Genomic DNA, 22,234 nt, shown 5'->3' with positions numbered 1-22,234 from the left:
ATTGTCTGAATGTTAGCACAAATTATTTCCATGATAATCGACTGGGGTTTGTCTTGACACACCTTTGGTTACTCCTGTCCTTAAATCCGGTAACATCTTAACGTCTCCAAGTCCTCTCCAGGTACCGGTACCTACTACTACCTATTTGAAAGAGTACCGGATTATTGAAACCAAATACAATTCAAACATGTCATTAACCTGTTCTTATTGATTGGGATTATTCTTTTAGGCGATGTTATAGCAACCTTTAATCACTCTTTAATTCTATCACTTAGCCATACATCTGAACTTAGAGACTGTCGGCTCTGTCTATCCTAATATAAGGGATATTGACGTGATTATATGTATGTATTTACCTGTTCATTGCGTCATCGGACAGTCCTTTGGTCTCGTTGTTTTCGTCGGGGATGAAGTAGTCGACATTGCTGCAATGCGTCTCCACCGGTGACAGGTAGATCTCAACTGGAAATGCAGAATGATAAAGTAAATAACTAACTAAAATTTTAATAGGTACACCATCTATCTATCTATACAAATATATAATTGCCGTGTGGTTCCTGGCACCTATAAAAATTATAGGACCATTCCATCTCTTTCCCATGTATGTCATCAAAGGAGACTAAGGTTAAGACTTGGCAACCTGTCACTATTTTAACATCAATTCTATCACCTGAAAGTGGCCTTTTAATATTTTCAAGAGTTGGCTCTGTGTACCCCGCAGGGGATAAAGTGTATGTGTATATGTACTGACTGACAGCGATATCATTATACAGTACAAACCAATGGATCTAGATTTGATTGGCATTTAGGTTCCTCATGTTCTAAGGGTGTACTAAGAGAAGATTCCTCAAAAAATAACATTAAATCGAATAACAAAAATTGAATAAGAATAATAATATTTAATAATAATAAATTGAATACAAGACATGTATTTGCATCGTGCGTGAACCCACTCACTTTACATTTATAATACCTATAGAAATGTTGACTTAGATTATCTAACACGCTACATCTCATAGGCTATAATACTCAATGTCCTGCCAGGAAGGCAGAATAAAATCACGGATAAAACTGTAACTGTCAGTTTTCAATGAACAAGGAAATCTGGCGGCAACAATGGCGTCGCCGCCGGCTCCCATTGCCATTGTCTCAAGATTCTCGTTACGAGGTATTGAAACAAGACATTTAAACATAATTAAATATAAGAGAAGCCGATGGCGTGACGTCATATACTTGAGTTTCTCAAAGGAAGTATTTTACTAAATATGATATTTGTATGTAAATTGAGTATAAGGTAAAATTCGACTAAGGGATAGGCTTATAAACTTGGGATTCTTCTTTTAGGCGACAGACTGGCAACCTGTCACTGTTTGAATCTCAATTCTATCATTAAGCCAAACAGCAATAGGTGGCCTATCAGACTGTTGGCTCCGTCTACCCCGCAAGGGATATGGACGTGATTATATGTATGTATGTATGTATAAGAGCGTCGGTGGTCGAATCGGTAAGGTACCTACCCGGTTAAAATGCGTGATGCGCATAAAGGCACAGGTTCGAATCCAACCTCGGCCATGTACCAATGACTATTTTTGAAGTTATGTACAGTTCATTAGTTAGATGTGTACTAATAGACTTACTTCGATTTGAATATGAAAATAAATAACAATTAGGTATTTATTTTTTCCTATTTATTAAATGAATGGAATTTTCCACTTAACACTTTTGAGTGTAAGAGAAAATGATTTAGAAAATCTTACTAAAACCAATTACAAGGCAGGTTTTCTAGCTCTCATTTAACACTCTTGATTTACCTTAATTGATCTTATTTTAATTACATTGCAGCTACCTTAATCACGTAATAGTTGTTTTGCTCCTTTTAAGTCCATATCTTCATTTAATTAAACCCTTATGTTGTCTGTCTAAAATAGGTATTCGTTTAGTAAAGGATCTAGATCCTTTAAATTATGGGGTAATGCTTGTTTTTTTTAAGTCACAACTTAATTTTAAATAGCAACAATGAGTATAAGGCAATCATTGGTTTGCAATGTTAAGGTATTTTTAACTGCACTGTACATTTAAATTTTTGAATTAATTAATTTATTCCATTCCATTGTTCCGTACGAGTATCTTTACAGCGACCAGAAGACAGCCGTCGTTATTGAAAGCATTTAAGCAGTTACCCTTACAATAGTAGTCATTAATTATGTCACATACCAAAGACCTAGTTTAAAGCTGATGCCTAAAGATGATTAAAAGATAAAACCACATAAATTATACTGTCTATTATAACCAGTATTCGTTCCCACAAGCCCATTCACTTGATGAGGTTGTTTATCCCTTTCTAACGCCGGACAGCTCTTAAGAAGGAAAGTGACAGAAGTTGTTTTTGTAATTACGACGTCAAAACACGGCCGTCTTTCGGTTTCACTGGAAAAAATATGGTTGGCAAATGATACCAGTTTTGTGAATGTATGTGTGATTATAGACAAATTTAAATGCACTGTATGTGTGATTATAAATTAGTGTTTTTTTGTTTGTTCTGCAACCAATCAAAAACTTCAACTGAAATCTTCAAATATTGTGTATCATAAGAAGGTGGGAGTGTCACCATTTGTTATGAATATGCAATGAACAATAAGTACAGAGGCACATTGTTCCTCCTACGTCGATTGTGGTATGTAGTCACAGCAGTGACCAGCGAAAGTTAGGTGCTGAAGCGGATTTAAAGTCATAACACAGGTGATTATTACTGAAGACGACCTATATTTGGGTGTTTTAGAATATAATAGAATAGATTTATTTTCAAAATTGAATACCTACAAGGTATCACTTATGGACGTCACATCACTTAAATCTAAATATATCTAATACCGCTTCTAAAGCCCATGTGTACAAACTACACTGCAGCATTTTCACCAGACGTCAATTTACAAATAAAGATCTCTTAAATCTAAATCGTGGACGAATAAACGAAGTCTACATTAAAAGAAGTAAAAAAAAATTGGTCAACTCAAAACGTCCAATTCTAATACTTAAAACTTTTGCTCACAATTTGTTTCCCCGTTCCATGGGACAGTAATGGACGATTTCAGATAAAATTTAGCGTTTATTTGACCTTTAATAATAGGTCAAGTAGTCATAAATTCTGTAGTTACGTTTCTACCGCCAATAGTCTGCCTGATACCAATTCGTCCTTAGTCGTTCGCCTCACAAAACGATGTTTGCATACAAAACTCACTGGCAAAACCTAGTGTTTTCCTTTTATTGGTAACCTATAGCCATTTCAATATTTGTCTTCATCAATTATAATACGGTTAATTTCGTTTTGAACGAAATATTTTAGACTAAAATCGCTACACTCACATTTTGGACCGCAATCAAAGCCAAATATGATATGAATATGAATAATTGTAATTATAATGTTGCACTTGGAACAAATGGGTAACCCGGTCTGTGGTATTTCGATCTAAGGCCTAAAGAGAAAGTTCCGGTCCTTACCGGTATGTCAAAGATTTCGCAAGCTGATTACTAATAGGGTTGCCAGACAAATATTCGGGTTGACAAATGATCGAACGAAGTGAAACACTTCTCACAGGGGCTAGTTAATTTATATTTATCTGGACTATGTAATTTTATTATAGTTCGTAAACTTTAACCTAATAGATAAAACTTTAAAACCGATTCTTAACTTACGTAAAGTCCTGGAAATTAAAAGAAGCACGTTTAGGATCTGGAGTCCGCTTTCGAAATATTCTCTTTCCAATTTGTCCCGTCTACGGCGGTTTCAGTTATAAAATTAAACTCGCAAATCAATCATTTTTTTCACATTCTACATATGCATATACGATTTTATCCAAAGATAAGGTTAAAATGAATAAGTTACTAGCGAATAAATTGAAAACCATCTCAATAAGTTATAATAATAAATATGAGAACAATGCAACGTTTTTATAAATCTTACGTAATCCCAAGCGGCAAGAACAAAACTATTTTCGTAGACAGGTAATAAAAAAGATGAGAATTATTTGCTATGTGATTCCCTGCACCAATATAACAAAGTATAAGACCACTCCATCTGTTTCACATGAATGTTTTAATAAGCGACTAAGGGATGGGCTCATAAACTTGGGATTCTTCTTTCAAGCGATGGGCTAGCAACTTGTCACTATTTGAATGTCAAGTCTTTCAACGAGCTGAACGTGGCCTATCAGTCTTTCAAGACTGCTCCCTATATCTGCCCCGCAAGAGATTATATGAATGAATGAATAATTTTAATGTTTATTAAAATAAAATTTAACAATAGGTATGTATCTATCCTCTGACATACAATGAATGAGTTAAATGGATAGCGCAGAAATTAATCTACTCGTACCAGTGAAAAAAATTACTAACGATATTTGCCGATTGGCTCGTTCTCTTTGAATTGCCTATTTGCAGTCACTTCACTTTCTAAGAAAATTTCTAATCTCAGACGCATATGTTTGCAATGTACATATTACAACACAAGTTTACCTATGGTTCAAATTTAAGATATTGGCCAGCTAAAGTTTATTGTTCAGTGAAAGCAATTAATTACTCGTCTTGCGGAAATAATTGTTATGTGCCGATAAAAGTTATGTCAACTAAATAAGTAAACATTGGTTTAATCACTACATCGCTCGCCTAGTAAAAGAGGGGCACAATTCGAAAAATGCGATTTTTGGGAATAGTGTGATAAAGATTTGACTTACGCGGATTTTTTTTTAAATTCTTATTAACTTCACCATTTTTAACGCTAGAGTTTTGAAATTTTGTATACTTTATTGCAGGTAAGTTTACAACAAAATCATAAGCAAAATTTTTTAGCATATTTAAATTTAAGTAAAATATAGCTTAATTAAAAATAACTTTCTAATTTAGGCCTTTATTATACTTAATGTCTGTATTTATTTAAGGCAAATTTGGAATTACGACTTTTTAATATAACAGTTTAAAACATTTAAAGGTCCTATTTCAAAATAAGACTATACTACTCATAGATTCTAACATTAAAAAGTTTAAATGCGATATTTTTACAAAAATTTATAGTTTCAAAAATTTTACTCATCCAAAAAAGAACAATAATGCGTCAGAAACTTCTTTATTTCTTATAAAATGAAAAAGAATATTAAAAAAAGCGAATACCTATTCTTAAAAAGAACCAAAAAGCAATCAAACAATTCTGCATTTGTGTATTTATATTTAGGTGTAACAGAAGATATGCTTGATAAAATAAAAATACGTTGGAGTTGAAGGCTTCCTAATGCCCAGAAGGATTTAAAATATTCAATTCTTTTACTACCATTAATTTTTTCACTACATTTTAATCTACATTTTTGAGTACATGGTGGCTTAATTTCCCGAGCAAGAATTTGTTTTTTGGTATTAGTAGATGTGTATGCTTCTCCTAAGTTTCGTTTGATCTTTTGCTGATTCTGCTTCCACTTGGTAGGGTCGGCTTTACGTTTTCTTGTTAATTTCTTAGATGTGGACACTTCAGCTATGGTTTCTGTTGCAGAAGACAAAGATGTGGTGGTTGATAAACGTGGTCTACTTCCTTGGTTATAGGTAGGATCATTGTCGCTAAGATCGACCTCACTTTCTCCAGAGTTTATCGGTGAAACATGATAATTTACTGCAGGGGCTCGACGTGCAGGCGTCGTTTCAATATTATTAAAATTGAAGGTGAATCTGATATCTGAATTTCAGGTTGTTTGTCTTGAGGTGTTACAGATTTTTCTCTATTTATTGGTGTACCACTACGGGATGATGAACTACTACTACTACTGCTGCTGGAACTAGACGACGAGCTGGAGTAGAAGATGCCCTTGATCTCATAGATGTAGATGCAATAGTTAAAGTGGTGTCAGTTACGAGAATATTGGGAGTAGTAACTATCAGAGTTATTGAATTTTTCAAGACTATTAGATATTGTGTCGTCATGTTTTGGCGGACTACATGAAGGAATATTCTGTTTTTCAATAATATCTGAGTTAACATCTGAAAAAAAAGAGACAGTGATTGCAGCATATCACTCAACTTATAGTTCTATTAGGTTCAGAACTATTTAAAAGTAGCATTCATGTAAAAAATCGCATCAAAATCAGTCTCTTAAAAACAGATAGGTGAATCTATGTTTAACAGATACATACATAAAATCACGCCTCTTTCCCGGAGGGGTAGGCAGAGACTACCTCTTTCCACTTGCCACGATCTCTGCATACTTCCTTCGCTTCATCCACATTCATAACTCTCTTCATGCAAGCTCGGCGGTTTCGGGTACTTTTGACCTGACCCTTTACCAGGACGTCCTTAATTTGATCAAGATATGTTCGTCTAGGTCTTCCCACTCCGACCTTTCCCTCCACACTCTCCTTGTATATCTGCTTAGTCAACCTGCTTTCATTCATCCTCTCCACATGACCGAACCATCTCAACATACCCTTTTCTATTCCTGTAACTACATCTTCTTTCACATCACAACATTCCCTTATCACCCTGTTCCTTATCCGGTCACTCAATTTCACACCCAACATACTCCTTAACGCTCTCATTTCCACTGCATTTATTCTGCTTTCGTGCTTCTTTTGCCATACCCAACATTTACTCCCATACATTAATGTCGGGTCCTTTTTGGATAGTTTCTGACTGCTCATAAAGGCATGCAAAGCTCCATTCACCATGTTCCCCGCGTTCACTCTCCTTTCAATATCACTATAACACTTGCCATCTGATGTAAACTTTGATCCAAGTCTACAATACAAACTCTTTCACTTGCTCAACTTTTTCAAGATTTTTTAACAGGTAGGTGTATCCAATTCAACCAAATAAGGATAACAAAATTATAAATAAGCAAAATGTATGATAAATAATAATGCCTAATAATTTTAAATCCAACCTTATCTTTTGAACCTGTAGTTTTTTGTATGATTCGAGGCGGTGGAATCGACGAATTTAGCATGTTCAAAATTTTTTGTGAACACGGCGACTTTTCTTAAAATATTCTGAAAATAATCATAGTTCATTTACTGAATAAATTCAAAAATATCTTCAATATTTATTATTTAGTTAATTCAATAATAGTAAATTTAAGAATAGTGATATATGTATATCATTTTATATTTAAATTGAAAATGAAATTGAAACTAGAAATTATATTAAAGTAGTTGAGTAGGTACCCAACTTTGAAATTAATTAAAGAAAATGTACCATATAAAGACATAAATTTAAATCTGCTCCTAATTAATTCCTACAATTTAGTGGTACATGGCATCATTCAGATATATTTACGAAAAATATTTACTATGTTTGTATAGTAAGGGATTAATTTGAAATAACTCCACAAATCGAAAACTATTTTGGTACTAAACGGATCTTAATCGAAATGAGCCTTTGTAGTACAAACAGTATTTGTAGTACTTACCAGATTATTCATGATAGACGGACCTAAATCCAAATCGGCTTCCACGCGCGGCGTGATGCTTCCACAAATACTGGCGCCTTACTAAATGGGCCTCTTTCGCGGGAAGAAGGACGGAGGAAATCCTCCGTGTGAAAGAGACACAAATTCAGCGCTCGTTTGATTTGAGCCTTTATTCTTTTTTTATTAAATTGTGGTGCTAGAACTGTTTGTTTTGGGCCGATTTATCACAAAAAGTCGAAAACGGAAAATTTTGAATTGTGCCCCTCTATTACTAGGAGAGCGACATGTGTTGTACAATAGGTACAATAAGTTATGACGATTATGGCACTGTATAGACAAGAACACTTTATTAAACTTTGTAATTACCGGAAGAGTAAATGAAGAATGAAGGTAGGAGAGGGACGAGGCCTACACCCAAGTATATAGAAGGGGCTAATATGAAAATGGTGATCATGAGAATATGACCATACACCACGGAATTAACAGAGCCGGGGCCCAAAGATGATAAATCTATAAATACTTATATTATAAAGCTGAAGAGTTTGTTTGTTTGTTTGAAAGCGATAATCTCAGGAACTACTAGTCCGAAATGAAAAATCCTTTTGCGTCGAATCGACCATTTATCGAGGAAGGCTTAAGGCTATATAACATCTCACTAACAACACAACTAGACTAACTAAATAAGGAGCAAAGAAATAGTGGAAAATGTGAAAAAAAAAACCGGGAAAATTATTCATCCTTGAGGGCTTCAATGATGCCCATAATAACTATTCCACGCGGTCGAAGTCGCGGGCACAGCTAGTAGACCTATAAAATTGACATCCTGTGGATATTGTAGCAACAAGTTTAAAACCATAAACCGTCAAACCGTGCAAGTGGCATGGAGGCGGCCAATCAGAAAATAATTGGAATTTTTAAAAAATGTAAATAAAAAAGATAAATATACTATGACTTTAAGTCAACCAAATTTATATTCTTCACTTTGAAGCCTCTATTGATTGTGATTTTATCTCAATCAATAGAGGAAAATAACATCACGTTAAAACCGAAGATACAGAGCTATGTGTAAAATTAGCCATACACATTTTTCTTGACATAGAAGCCTCTTAAAATTCACGTCACATATCGGACAAGGACTCTTTTCGGGGTCACTTTTGTTAACATAATGTGTCGTCCAAGACACAAAAGTCATGATAGTATCATTATCACGAATTCGAAACTGTAGATGTACACAAACAGACAATTCGTAGTATTTCGATATGTAATCTGTAACGACACCTCAAATGTAGAAAAACATAGTGAAAATTGGTCAATTAGGGAAACTTTCTATTCCAGGCTTCTGAATGTATAAAACATACGAGTACTTATGTAAATGATCCAATCCGTGGATTAGGTTTCCTAATAAACAGAGTTAAAATCAACGATGATGGTAAGACGGTACTCGCTTTGTGCTTCTTTAATAACCTTACTGTTAGATATGGCAGCAGTTTAGTATTAGAAAAAGTTGTAAGCTCACTAGCTCACTCAATGTGCAAGGACATGCAATAAAGTGCTTTATAACAAAGAACGTAGATCCTATGGACTTCTCGAGGAGCGTTCAATTACTTCCGTATCTTGTTCAAATTGCAGATCCCAAGCATTCAGGACAAGGACGCAACTAGGATGATATATGTAAGTAGTCACTGCAGAGTTCGGTATGCAATTTAGTCCTGAAGATACGGCATCCATTGATAAGCAACAAGGTTAGCGTGACCGCCGTTGCATGCATGCATATGCGCGTGACTTGCATGCCTTTATGGTGCATGTAAGGAAGGTATAAATGTCAGTAAGTAGTAAATTACTTAATATCCTTTCTTGTCCTTAATACTAGTTATAATGCATCACCGCCTTTCTTTTTTTTAGTTAAGTTTGACTAGAAGAGATTTTAAGAGAGAAAGTAGCTTTCACACCATTTTATTGCTGTTAACGTTTTTCCTTGGGACAATACCAATCCTGACTACCTACAGTTGAATAAGGTTGACTTCGTGAATTTCAGGATTATTATCCGATTGCAGTTACTATATAGTTTTTTAAATAGGTGTGTGTGGTATGTATCGTAAACAGAATTCCTCACACTTGTTAATGTTTATAGACTTTCACCAATTCCCAATCACTTGCAGCTACGGCAACCACACATCACTATTTGCCCGGAACTACGAGTACCTATTTGAACAGTAGTTAATAGAAATTAGAACGATTTTTGCGAATTTAGATTTGAACGTTAGATTTATAGTCAACATGAATTTGTTTTAAATCTATATTGTTAATATTGACAGATTTTGGTAGTACATATCTACTTACTTGTTATGAATACTTACCTAGGTTCCTAATATTTTCATTATAGCGTGAATTATGATGATTTAAAAAAGGTCTGGTTGAAACAACTTGCATGTGGTTATATTCGAATTTTTTACATAGATACTTACGCATTTACGCATCATGAAAATTTGGCAAAACGTCGGCTATGAGTGCTCAATTTAGATGGCAATCAAAAATTTTATTGACGAATTAGCGGCAAAATGGACATCCTACCTGCGCCTGCGTCGCGACCGGCACGCTCGGTCATCCAACGGTATTGGCGCATACCGGCCATCACATATGTGACGACTTGTTAACGACTATAAGAGCATCAAGGTGGCCTATCCAGTGGTGAACACGGAAATATTATCATAATCTTAGACCTTCTTTGAAAATTTTTGTGTAGGTAGGCCATATCCACGTGGTTACAAAATTGACTTTATTTTACATTTACAATATTTCTCATTTGATTAACCTCGGTTGAATGAAAGATATGCGTTAAACATACATTTGTATGACTCACCCCCTATTCTAATGGGCTGACGATATCAAGCCTCGCCTAGCCATGCCATTGCCGAAAGGCGGTATTTCTGTTTGTGCAATAAAGGTTCAATAACTCAGTATAAATCGGAAAATGCGAAGTAAAGAGCTCCAATTCTTAAGTCCAATAGACCCACAATAAGCCCGCATCTAATATCGCAAACTTTCGCACGACAAAGTCTGTATCAGACTTAAGAATAAGCTAACTAAGTACGCACTAGACGTTTCCTGGTATCAACCTAACCACACAATTTATATAACGTAACGTCTTTTACCGGACCATTACACACGGACTGACATACCTATACTTAAACTAGTGTTGTGCAAGACTATCCCTTATTTTAGAATCTAAAATCTAAACTAATAATTCGATCGTCATATCTATATTTGAACTCAGCAACCTTGCAGAGGAACCTAATCCTAGTTGAATAATGAATGCACATCCAGATGTCTGAATGTGCGGTAACACATTCACGATGTTTTACCACACCAAAACAACATCGGTTAGTAATGAAACTTTTAAACGTACCTACAAGCTACGCCGCGGGGCATCGCAATTTCGGAATAAAAATAAATTATGTTATAACAAGGTAAATTTTACACGTGTACCTACCAAATTTCATCAAAATCCGTACGATAGATTCTGTGTGAAATAGTAACATACCAGCATTCATATATCCATATACCCTCTACAACATACATAAAATCAAGCCTTTTTCCCAGAGGGTAGGCAGAAACTACATCTTTCCACTTGCCACTATTTCTGCATACTTCCTTCCCTTCATCCACATTCATAACTCTCTTCATGCACGCTCGGCGGTCACGGGTACTCTTGACCTGACCCTTTGCCAGGACGTTCTTAATTTAATCAAGGTACGTTCGTCTAGGCCTTCCCACTCCAACCTTTCCCTCAAAACAAACATTAAGCTTTGGTATTTATAAATTAAGTAAGTAGGATGACGACCTCGGCTCTTATCTTTGAGCCTTCGGTCTTTAGGACTACAAGTCTCAAGTCCATGACAACTCTAGCGAAAATCGAAAGAAGTACGTTCCTTCACGGTAGGCTGGTGCTTGCAAAACTGCAGATATATAGTTTTAGAACTCTTACGAAACTGGCCACGGTCCACGCTCGACTGTTTTATGTATGAATGCGTGGAAGGATGTTAGAAATTGATGTGATAAGATTATATCGGACCAACTACACTAAGGCGCAATTTTTGCAGCGTTTTTGTAGAACAGTAAAAATAATATAGGTCGAAGCCAACACATCGTTACAGTTTTTATTGAATTTTGCCTTATACCAGTTATGCAGTAGAAATGACAAAAACCTTGGCAAAAGTTAAAAAGGAAATTTTGCGAAATCTGTTGTTAAATGTGCAAACCAAATTCAATTTATCTTCTTTTCGCAACTCTATTGATTAGGTACTTAATTTAAATCTTAATCATTAGCCACATTTTGTCAAAAGCAAAACATCTCAAACTACTGACAAAATATCCAAGTATGATTCACTAGCCAAAAAGCCACAATACAAAATTTAGTTTTATAACGCTGTGAATGTCACAAAGGATTAAATATTAACACTTTTCAAAAGAACAGAATCGTTAAATACAGAAATTCCCGAGATCGGCCTAAGCCCATTATTACCGCTAGATTATGTGTCATTAGTTTGCGATATGCTCGCATGAACAAACAAACAACCATATCACTTGTGTATGACATCATAACCATTGCTACATAGGTAACTACTACGTCTTAACCTGGATTTGTTGATTGATTAGACGTTGTTTTTTAAGTGATCAAATCTATGAAACTGGCAACTGGATGTGTAGAAACCATCCAATATTAAAGGTTAAGTTCCACTGCAAAGGATGCGGAGGTCAGACGGCCCAGCTTCGTGTAAAATCAAGAGTTACCCAATCCAGGGTCGTGGTCGTGGCCTAACCCTGGACTCCTCTCTTACACCAGGAGGATATTTTTATGTTAAGTGCATTTGAAATGAGTATATATATTTAAACAACAAGACAAGGTCAACATTTTAATTTAAACCAAAAAAACCGAAAATCGATTGGAATCGAACTTTATTTCTAATTATATGGCAAAATCCTATTTAAAAATATCCAAATACTTAAATGTACAAGATTGAAGATTAGTAAAACCTAATATTATGTAGGCAGGTTTTGCACTAAAACATTAGCTCCAACGCATTATCATGGAGACAGAACAAAGTGTGTTATCTCATTTTCTTCTTACAAATATAGCGCTGCTAGATATAGAATGTGGTTCCGAATACTTTGCTTTTGAATCACGAATATTGCACCTGGGGAGATTAGTCACCGATTTTATTCATATTTCTTGAAATTGTAATTCCCTGATAGAAAATGAACTTTATCTTTTTCAATTCTTTCGTAAACAGGTCATGATCACAATTTTACGGCAGGCAGTTAATATTTCATAGCTTTCACGTTATCACGGAAGAAATACCTAGTACTTAACTCGCCTACAAGATTTCAGAAACTTTTTAAGTCCCTCAACTTCGAATTCTTCGAATTTAAAAACCGCCAAATTTTCCCTGCTTTCTGTCTAAATGTCCGCAGAAACATCATCCTCATAAAAATGATTAATTCGAGTGTGTTCACCCATTTCATTAGAGCCAGCGACCGGACCGGTTCTATGTGGCACAGACGACGGAGATTTCACCTGCATACGGCATCCGTCACCGGACTCTCAGAACTTCGCTTTAACGCCGAGAAAGTAAACTGAACCAATGCTTGTAGAAAATGACAGTTTTTTACAGAATGAGTATTTACATATTCAGTGTAACTGTGGTCCTGAATTTATTGCGATGGATTTAAGTTTAGGTCGTGCATAGTCATGAAACCTTTAGTTTAAAAAAAAGTAATAACAATTATGAGAAACTGATACACAATTAATACAAAAATCATAATTATAATTGTTATTCAAAAACTTCCCTTTACAAAATCCTTGTCCTTACCACAAAGCCTTGATCTCAAGAATTCTTGTACGTAACCGAGGTATTCATTTTCACACAACGCTAAATTGTCTGTTTGCATGTCGCACATGTATTAAATAGTTATGGCAAAGGGTTACCCAATTCTTGGCATTCAATTTGTTATATCACTTTTGCTTTTAACATTTTATATATCTTTGCCAAAACTAAATACTTTAAATGAGATTTTTATTTTTTATCTTATGCAACCATCTCTATCCTTCTTATGTTTGTTTCAGACTCGTTATACTTTTTCTTTGCTTAGTTTTCTCCTTCTTCTTCTTGATCCTTACAGAAGTATATTATAGGCATCCCTCAACGATAAAGTTACACCTATTTCAATTAATTTGACCGATATTCAAACATGTAGGGTATTGCTGATTTGTCGAAAGCGTTTAAATAATGTAGTTGTTTTGCTAATACAAGGAATTATTCGTAATTATCGGGCAATTAACTTCTGTGTTCCTTTCGCTGAGTTACACCTAGAAATGCCGCAATTATGAGCTAACTAGCTGACTATTGGTTCTGCATGATTGAAATTGTTATTCGCTTCTAACGCTATCTAATGTAGGACAAGCCACAGTCATTTCTCAATCTCTTTCTGCTTTTTGTTTACAGACAAATCACTTTTATCATGCACTATCGTCATCGCACGGACGCCATCCAGTTTCATCTTCAATCCATTTCCGGGCCCGCTTTCCGAATTCGCTCTTTTTCTTTTGAACTATATTTGTTCTCCTCATCATTTCTTAATACTTACCTCATGATTTTATCGTATTTATGAATACCAATTTTGAACGCATTCGCATTTCATCATCAATCAAATGCCTACATCAGCTAAAATTCATTGTTTAGTATTGCGTCGCACAATATTACCGCATGTAAGTGGGTAAGGATAAACAAAACAATACACCTATTAGTAATTTTGCATATCACTCCAAAGATGTATTGTTAGTCTCCGCGCTCAGTTAATCACTGAATTATTAAAATCAAGGCTACAGCTCATTACTGGCACGCAATGTGACATCATTGATCATGAACAATGTGTTAATCGTGCCGTAAATATTTAGATGTTTATAAGGAAAACACGGTGTCACACGGAAGATACAGAGGCTCTTGGTTCAAAATATGACGTAAACAATGGAAGTGAACAGGATGCGGCTATTAAAAGAAACTTAATACCTTTATATACAACTGTATCGTTTCCTACAAGTGCTGGCAAGGATTATTTAAGAGAAAAAGAATGTGAAGATTAAATCTGATTTTAAGTTCAAATAGGTAGATTTATTCATTTATTTTTAATTACTTATTAAATCTGCAAATTGAAAGCTTTACTTTTATATTATATTTTTGTATTCCCATTTATTTTCAATGCCAATTTTAAACTTATTTAATCCTTTCACTTCTTTAAATACCTATATGATAACAATCAACATAGTTTTGGATAAAAAAAATTATAGTTATCTGTGTTTTATTATCAGAAAGTCTTATTAAAAATACCCTTCTCGAGTTAAGTATTTCGACTGACGAACATTTCGATGCAAATTTGGATTTTGCTCGTAAAGATTTATAATTATACGACTTTATATAAGTGCCTCTGCTTTTCAATCATCATGCTCTAATTCAATTTCAAGACCATCTTGTTCAAGTTCATGACTCTCTTAATTCATTTGGCCCAGTTGGAGATATAACAAAAAAATATTAAGCCCTTCTGTCACTATTCTGAATTTTTTGTGCGGTCAAAAACTAGGTTTAAATTCTAATTAAGTAAGTAGTAATCTAATTTGTAAGACCTTATGAAACCACTGACCCATGTTGGTAAGTATAATGTTTTCGATAAAGGGATAACCATGGATTTTCATATATATAGTGAAGATTGTAGGAATTTCGTTTTATTATTTCAAACTATACTAATTACTTAACTAGATTTACATACTCTAGATCTAATTTCTGAATAAATAATAAATTTATCATCAACAATTTTTATTTCTTTTAACAAAACTATGTATTAGTCAGTCAGTCAATTTTAATATCCGTAGAGGTCACGGCCGCTGGAATCCGAACGGTAGCGACCTTTAGTTCCGAAGCATTGTCGATTGGCCACAATCGGTGACATTGGACATGGGTAAGCTTTGTTGGGGACTGCTTCTATCCAAACACGATTTTTAGTGGTTTGGAAGACCTTCGTGGCGTAATAGCAAACGCGACAGTCTGTTATAGATTAAATACGAATTATTGGGTATATTTAATAACTAAAAATTGATCTCTCTTATATGGTGACAAACTTCGAAATACGAAGGTCCATAAAAGTGACTTTTATTCTGATGGTCGCAAAAATTTATTAGTTTTACTGCTGTTTGCACGAGGTTTTTATAGAAACTCAAACACTCATAGCAACTATGTATAACAGTTGTGCCTATATTGTTAAAGGCTTTAGTTCATAATTATTGTTTTATGTTTCACTAGGAAGGAACAAACTGCGATACCGAGAAACAATAATTATTCAAATCACTACTAACAGTATTTTGCATGGAAAGTTTTTACAATGCACAATATCAACGCCAACCATTTGCAAATGCCTGTCTTGGCACATTTAACCACTAAAGTTAGTTAATTGCTTTGTAAATTATAATAAATACTTTTATAATGCCTAGGTATTATTTTCTTGTAGATTTTTCCTAACCGAAGGTTTTTTGTCTCAATCTTTCCTATACCAAACGCAATGTTTCAGATATAGAAAATCATCCAATCTTCCCATGGGAATTCTGATATATCCACTCTGAGTGCAACCCTAGTCTAAAACTAAAATGTTTCATCTCTACAGCGGTTTGGACTGTGTACTGTGACTGTGTGTGTTGTGTGTGTGTGTGTATTTGTGTGTGTCAATCAGTCAATATCCTTTTTTAAATATATATAGATTCCCACGGTAAAGGAGTCTTGAAGCTCAGCTAGGCCAGTGATACAAGGATTGTCACTCGTCGTTTCCATTAAGCCTATGCGTGGACCCTGTACGTGCTTAGAATCATAATAAGAATATCTCAGTCTAGCGGAGATAGACCACGGAGTTATCACGTTAGATACGTTTGCGTAGATAGATCAGTTTAACACATTATTAAAATATTCGTATCTCGTTGAAGCATCAAGAAGATCATTATAAACTGATGGTCAGTAACGGGCAGTTTACACGAGACGTGACATGAATTTAACTTTATCTTGGTACTTTAAACAAAATTTAGCTTTATCTACGGCTAGAACACATTAAGAAAATAGCGTTAGTTTCTTATGCACTTTATTTTTCAACACGAGGTTTACCTACCTAATTGTAATACTTAAATCAATAATTTTCCAAGAAGAATTCGCGTTGCAATAGGTACGCCAGTAAACGAAGTATCTAATTAATGGCATCCAAAAACTACCTACCAAACTAGAATAAAAATTAGTGAAATCAATTCGGACGATCCCACGTCCGTCCTAGACCTTCATTGGTTCCGTACCCGAAACGGCTGTCAATGTTAGCCTAAAAAGGGCCGATGCAAGTATTCACTGAATTTATGATTAGACCCAAACACTTTCGAATTGATGTAGTGAAAACACTAGAGTAACAGGATGTTGGTTAGTGGAGTTGCTCATTGTAAAATTTATAATCTATATATTATTAGAAACTATGTCGACCTACCTCAAATACATAGGTAGTTATGTCACTTTCATCTATCGATATTTTTAATGAAATTACTTACTGTAAATGATTTTATAGTAACTTTTTAGTATAGTATTTCGTAAGCACCGTATGCATTCGAATGTGAAATGTTAAAATAATTAGTAACTTTGCAAAAATAAGTAAAATCACCATGTTTGTTAATGTCTCTAAATTGGTTAAACTAGTCCCAAAACTCGATAATTTAGATGGAATGTTTGCGGTATTCATAAATACCTCCGGTATGCTTACATTTCACCTGTCATACATTTACATACATACATACATTTAGTACTTAGCATTAGTGGTTAAAGAAACCGGTATAGAATTCGGTTCATAAGAAAGCCGCCATTTTAGTTCACTAAACTTGTACTGACTGGGGCAGTTTAAGAGGCCACAGTTGTATGTACTTACGCTGATTATGATTGGTTTCACTCTCGGTCCCCCAAAATGAGTATAAATTAAAGATGGTTCAGAAGTGATGAACACGTCATCTTTGAAGTTCCAACATACAGTGATAGCGGTTATACTAACTTATTAATATATCTGAAGCAACAAGACTTAAGGTGAATAAAGTAAGAACTGAACTTTTGAGCGCAGCATAGCAGTAAAGTGCAAAAATTACAGACAGAAAAAATTGAAGAAACATAAACAAACATACATACATAAATATAATCACATCTATATTCATATAAAGTGACAGGTTGTAAGCCCGTCACCTAAAAGAAAATCTCAAGTGTATAAGCCTATCCCTTCGTCGCCTTTTACGACATCCATGGGACAGAGATGGAGTGGTTCTATTATTTTTTATATTGGTGCCGGGAACCACACGGCACAAGAAAGATGAAGAAAAGATTAAAAATATAATGTAGAATTTAATTTAATTTGCTGATCATGTTCAACATTTGTAGCAAATATAAATCTATTATCGAAATATATTTTTACACTTTCGTTGTTTTGTGCTACCCAAATGTATGCTATGAATAAATCATACCGCGAGCCCACCACGCCTTAAGTCATAGTGAAATTTAAGCAAATGGTTTGTCAATTCAGCTATTTAAATAATTTTTATATAAGTAATATTGATAATGTATTTGGGAAGGGTACCAAACGGAAAATAGACAAAAATGTGTATATACTGACTTATTCTGGTCAACAGCAAATCAAAAATCGCCTCTATTACCGCGTCATAGAGTTCCATGCAAGGTGACTTGATATGCGGTTGAATGTACCTCGATAAATTGAGCAAAGGAGCTATCTATCTCTTCCTGGAGCATGGAAGCACTATCGTATCGCATTAAAATTACCTGTTCGTCAGGCCGGCAGCCCAAAGAAATTTTTATCTAAATCTTTTTACGGTATAAAAGTGCGTTTGGAACCCAACAAATTTTCTATCGTAGGCTTATTCACAAATGTTAACAAGGCATGTCTAATCATCTCTTTCTGACTAAGTACAGGTAGAAAGAAAGGGAAGATAAGCCATTATGTATTTTAATTATCAAGGTTCCTGAATAACTTGTACACCGACATCTTGATCTAAGCAAGAAATGAGCAATCGATTATGCGCTGTGATAAGAGAATGATGGCTTATACTATACTTTATAAAGCCATACAGCTGAACGTGGCCTTTCAGCCTTTTCAAGACTGTTGGCTCTGTCTACCCCGCAAGGCGTATAAACGTGATTATAAATATGGATGTTTACCAAGAAAAAAAATTTTAATATGTACATAAAATCACGCCTCTTTCCCGGAGGGGTAGGCAGAGACTACCTCTTTCCACTTGCCACGATCTCTGCATACTTCCTTCGCTTCATCCACATTCATAACTCTCTTCATGCAAGCTCGGCGATTTCGGGTAAAAAAAAAATTCCTGGCTGTTAATGCTTTATCTTGTGCTATGGTTATAACTGTACAACAGACGTACGTCTATACAGCAGCGTTTGTAATAACATTCTACCAATAGCATGCTATTTAGCACGCTATTTTAATATGTAAGTGTACGGTAGTTAATGGCGTATGTCTGTAAGTGAGCCGTTTCTCGTGACGGAAGTTTCCAGTGGCGATGGGTTTCCCATTGTGCTTTCTTTGGCATTGTCACCGAGCAATTATTGAGAAAGCTGACTTTAAAAGTAGTAAGTAGTCGACGTCAATGATATTGCTAATTATTTTCACATTGTTACTTTTAAAATGTTATTCAACATGATTTAGTCGCCCATTCATACTAATATTATACAATGCGAAAGTCTGTCCGAGTCCCTTTTAGTCTGTAAACTACGGTTAATTATCGGGACCGATTTTGATGAAATTTTGTGAGAATACAGATAACTTTTCGAGGTCTATAAAGAGGTCAAAAATAGGCAACATTTTTCAGAAAATTCTAAGCTAGTAAATGAACATTGTAATTGTTTGCGCCTTATTAGTTTTTTGTGCGCAATTTCCATTGTGAAAAAAAGAAAAATCTTCCCGCCTTTTTTCGAACGCCTACCGAATACACATTTTTTTATCCTGACCAAAGGTTTAGTTTTAAAAATTATAAATCAGGACTAGTTGTCCTCATTAGGGATAATGTCTCAGTCGTTCGTTCATTCAATGTCATCGTTCTCACATTTTTATGATAAATAGTAACTATAAATGTAGTGTATTTTGCTGTACGTGTTTCTGACCAAGTTAATTTTGCTTCTGTAGCACATGTGATAAGTTTTATCTTCTTTTCAACATTTATGCAGTTATTTTTATTATGACACATAAATGTCCATTCGCCAACGGAGAAGGTAGACTTAGGTAATCTACTCGTACGTTAATAAATAATAGATCAAAGTTGAAGAATTAACTTTTGCCTAGCTTAATGGAAATGACACTACTTACATACTAAACCAATAAATGTAGCAAAATACTTGAAAAGTATGAAATTTACCTAATTTACAAATCAGTAAGTTTGCTAACCGATCGCTAGGTGCTGACGTATTTTGTATTAAATTTTATTCATAGCAGTGTTAATTGTTCTAAGTAACAAACAATATTATTGGAAAAGTAGATTGCCATTGTACACTACGTTTAATTAATATGCGTGATTTGATTAGTGATGCTACAGCAAGCACCCATCACAACAATTATACCAAAACAAACAGTTATACGTCGGAATGGAGTACCGTACACACTGACCATCCTTCTAAATTGGACCATATAATTTCTCTAATTGGATTGATAATCCCGCGGCACAGTTTCACGCGTCGCTCCAATAGTTTGTAGTCATCAGAAGTGGGATTAATTAGAGTGAGCGCAAACAATCTTATATGGGAAGTGATTTAACGCATAATCAAATAAGTACGTATCTATGTTAGTGCTAATCAGGGCGATAATTGTATGCATTTGGAGAATTATAGCTGTTCCTAAGTATCATATCAATCATACACAGTATCAGAGTATGAAAGTGTTCTTCGTTTTTTTCGTACGACGACAAAATTTTTCATGAATATGAGCCATTGTTCATAAGGCTGCTAGTTAATGTTTTAGTTTATCTGTTAAAAGTTTAAATAACGGTATTTGAAAACAAAAAATAGGTTAACCATGTTTGCTCCTTCATCCATAAATTCTTAAAAGAATAAAGAGATTATAAACAAGGAATCCTTAACATGCTTTCATTGTGGCATCAGGAAAGAAGTCTCATATAGTCTCTTCCTATCTTCCAGAAAATAGGCTTATATAAGTGACTAGCGACCTACCCCGGCTTCGCACGTGTAGCATTTATACATATAAACCTTTCTCTCGAATCAGTCTATCTATTACAAGAAACTGCATAAAATCCGTGATGTAGTTTTAAAACTTAGGAACAGACGTGGAAAGCGTCTTTGCTTTATACTATGTAGTGATAATCTTCAATCTAACCTGTGGGTGGGCGCTCCTTGGGGTAGCAGATCCTGAAGAGGCCGCGCGTTCTCGTGTAGAAGTAGTATTTGTTGTTCAAGTTCTCCAGGACCTGGGAGTTCCCGGGGGAGCTTTTGACTGCGTATTCCTGCAACAATTGTCATGTTATCATTATTAACTAATAACTTGAACGCGAAACTTTGACTTTGATGACGCTTGAAACACAATTTTTTGTGATATGTTGTATGGATATAGCGGACTGTTTTTTAGGAAGGACACAATCAGAAAAATTTTGATATGAAATCAAAGGTTGATTTTCTTTAGAGAAAACTGTTTACTAGAAGGTATTTCGTATAAAAAACAATAAGACGAGACGAGTCTCTAAAAGAGTTGCGTTGATGTCTTTTGTATGAAGTTTTTGAAAACATAAAATAAATAAGTATTTTTATTTGTGTGAATAACGATTGATCATTTATTTCACTTTGATTCGTGCGTTTGTTCAACAAATTTTTAACCATTTGGAAATTTCTCATAATTGGTGGTCAACCACAAAATATGTAATTATATATATTCCAGATATTCGGATTTTTTTCCCTACATTATTATTATTATTTTACTTTTATATAATCAAAATTATAGCTTATATATAACCTTATATTAAACTACATCCCTTAAGGCATTGCCCTGCGAAATAATTATTTAATAATTGCAAATAATACATTTATTATTTGATAACCTTGGCATCTTGAGGATATAAAATCATTAAAACACAATTAAAGTGCTTTCACAAGCTACGGTACAATGCATTCAGAACTCAGTCCTAAAAAATAATGAGTTTAGAGATGAACAACGCAATTGTCTGAATAAAAAATCTATATGTACTTTTTTAAACCAAGTTTATTTTAAAAATGCTAATTACTCGTAATAGGACTATACATTAAAGATAGTCTTTTCTTAACTTTATTACAATACAATGCAATACAAATTATCTTTATTGTCCATAAAAAATCCATATGTAGTAGAAACATACATTTATACCAATATTATAAAGCTGAAGAGTTTGTTTGTTTGCACGCGTAATCTCAGGAACTACTGGTGGTTCAAATTGAAAAATTATTTTTGTGTTGAATAGACCATTTATCGAGGAAGGTTTTCGGCTATATAAACATCACGCTGCAACTATAAGGAGAGAAATAATGGAAAATGTGAAAAAAAAACGGAGAACATTGTTAATCCTTGAGGGCTTGATTATGTACTTTCGTTATTTGTGACTACACTCTAGCCGGCGGCGTGACAAAGGCCCTTTATTACAGACCGGTCCCGCATTCTTTGGCCCTATCTGACCGTGAA

General features: G+C 34.5%; 1 protein-coding gene and 1 long non-coding RNA gene across 3 annotated transcripts in view; both read right to left on the bottom strand.

Moving 5' to 3' along the window:
- The window catches only part of LOC106142572 (uncharacterized), a 36,974-nt gene that overhangs the window by 5,266 nt on the left and 9,474 nt on the right, over nt 1-22,234 (bottom strand). For both annotated transcript variants that reach the window (XM_013344375.2, XM_013344374.2), the window contains exons 2-3: nt 20,906-21,032; nt 357-462 (exon numbers count right to left, since the gene is read on the bottom strand). In XM_013344375.2, coding sequence (XP_013199829.1) covers nt 357-462; nt 20,906-21,032 — 233 coding nt within the window. The remainder of the gene's footprint in view (nt 1-356; nt 463-20,905; nt 21,033-22,234) is intronic.
- LOC132902336 (uncharacterized) lies at nt 5,096-7,608 on the bottom strand. Its single transcript, XR_009657093.1, has 3 exons — nt 7,442-7,608; nt 6,917-7,022; nt 5,096-6,018 (listed from the first exon to the last, which is right to left on the bottom strand). It is a non-coding gene; the product is annotated as an uncharacterized LOC132902336 (long non-coding RNA).

The sequence above is a fragment of the Amyelois transitella genome, chromosome 12, assembly GCF_032362555.1.
Source record: "Amyelois transitella isolate CPQ chromosome 12, ilAmyTran1.1, whole genome shotgun sequence".
Taxonomy (NCBI): domain Eukaryota; kingdom Metazoa; phylum Arthropoda; class Insecta; order Lepidoptera; family Pyralidae; genus Amyelois; species Amyelois transitella.
This window is presented reverse-complemented; position numbering and strand designations above follow the sequence as displayed.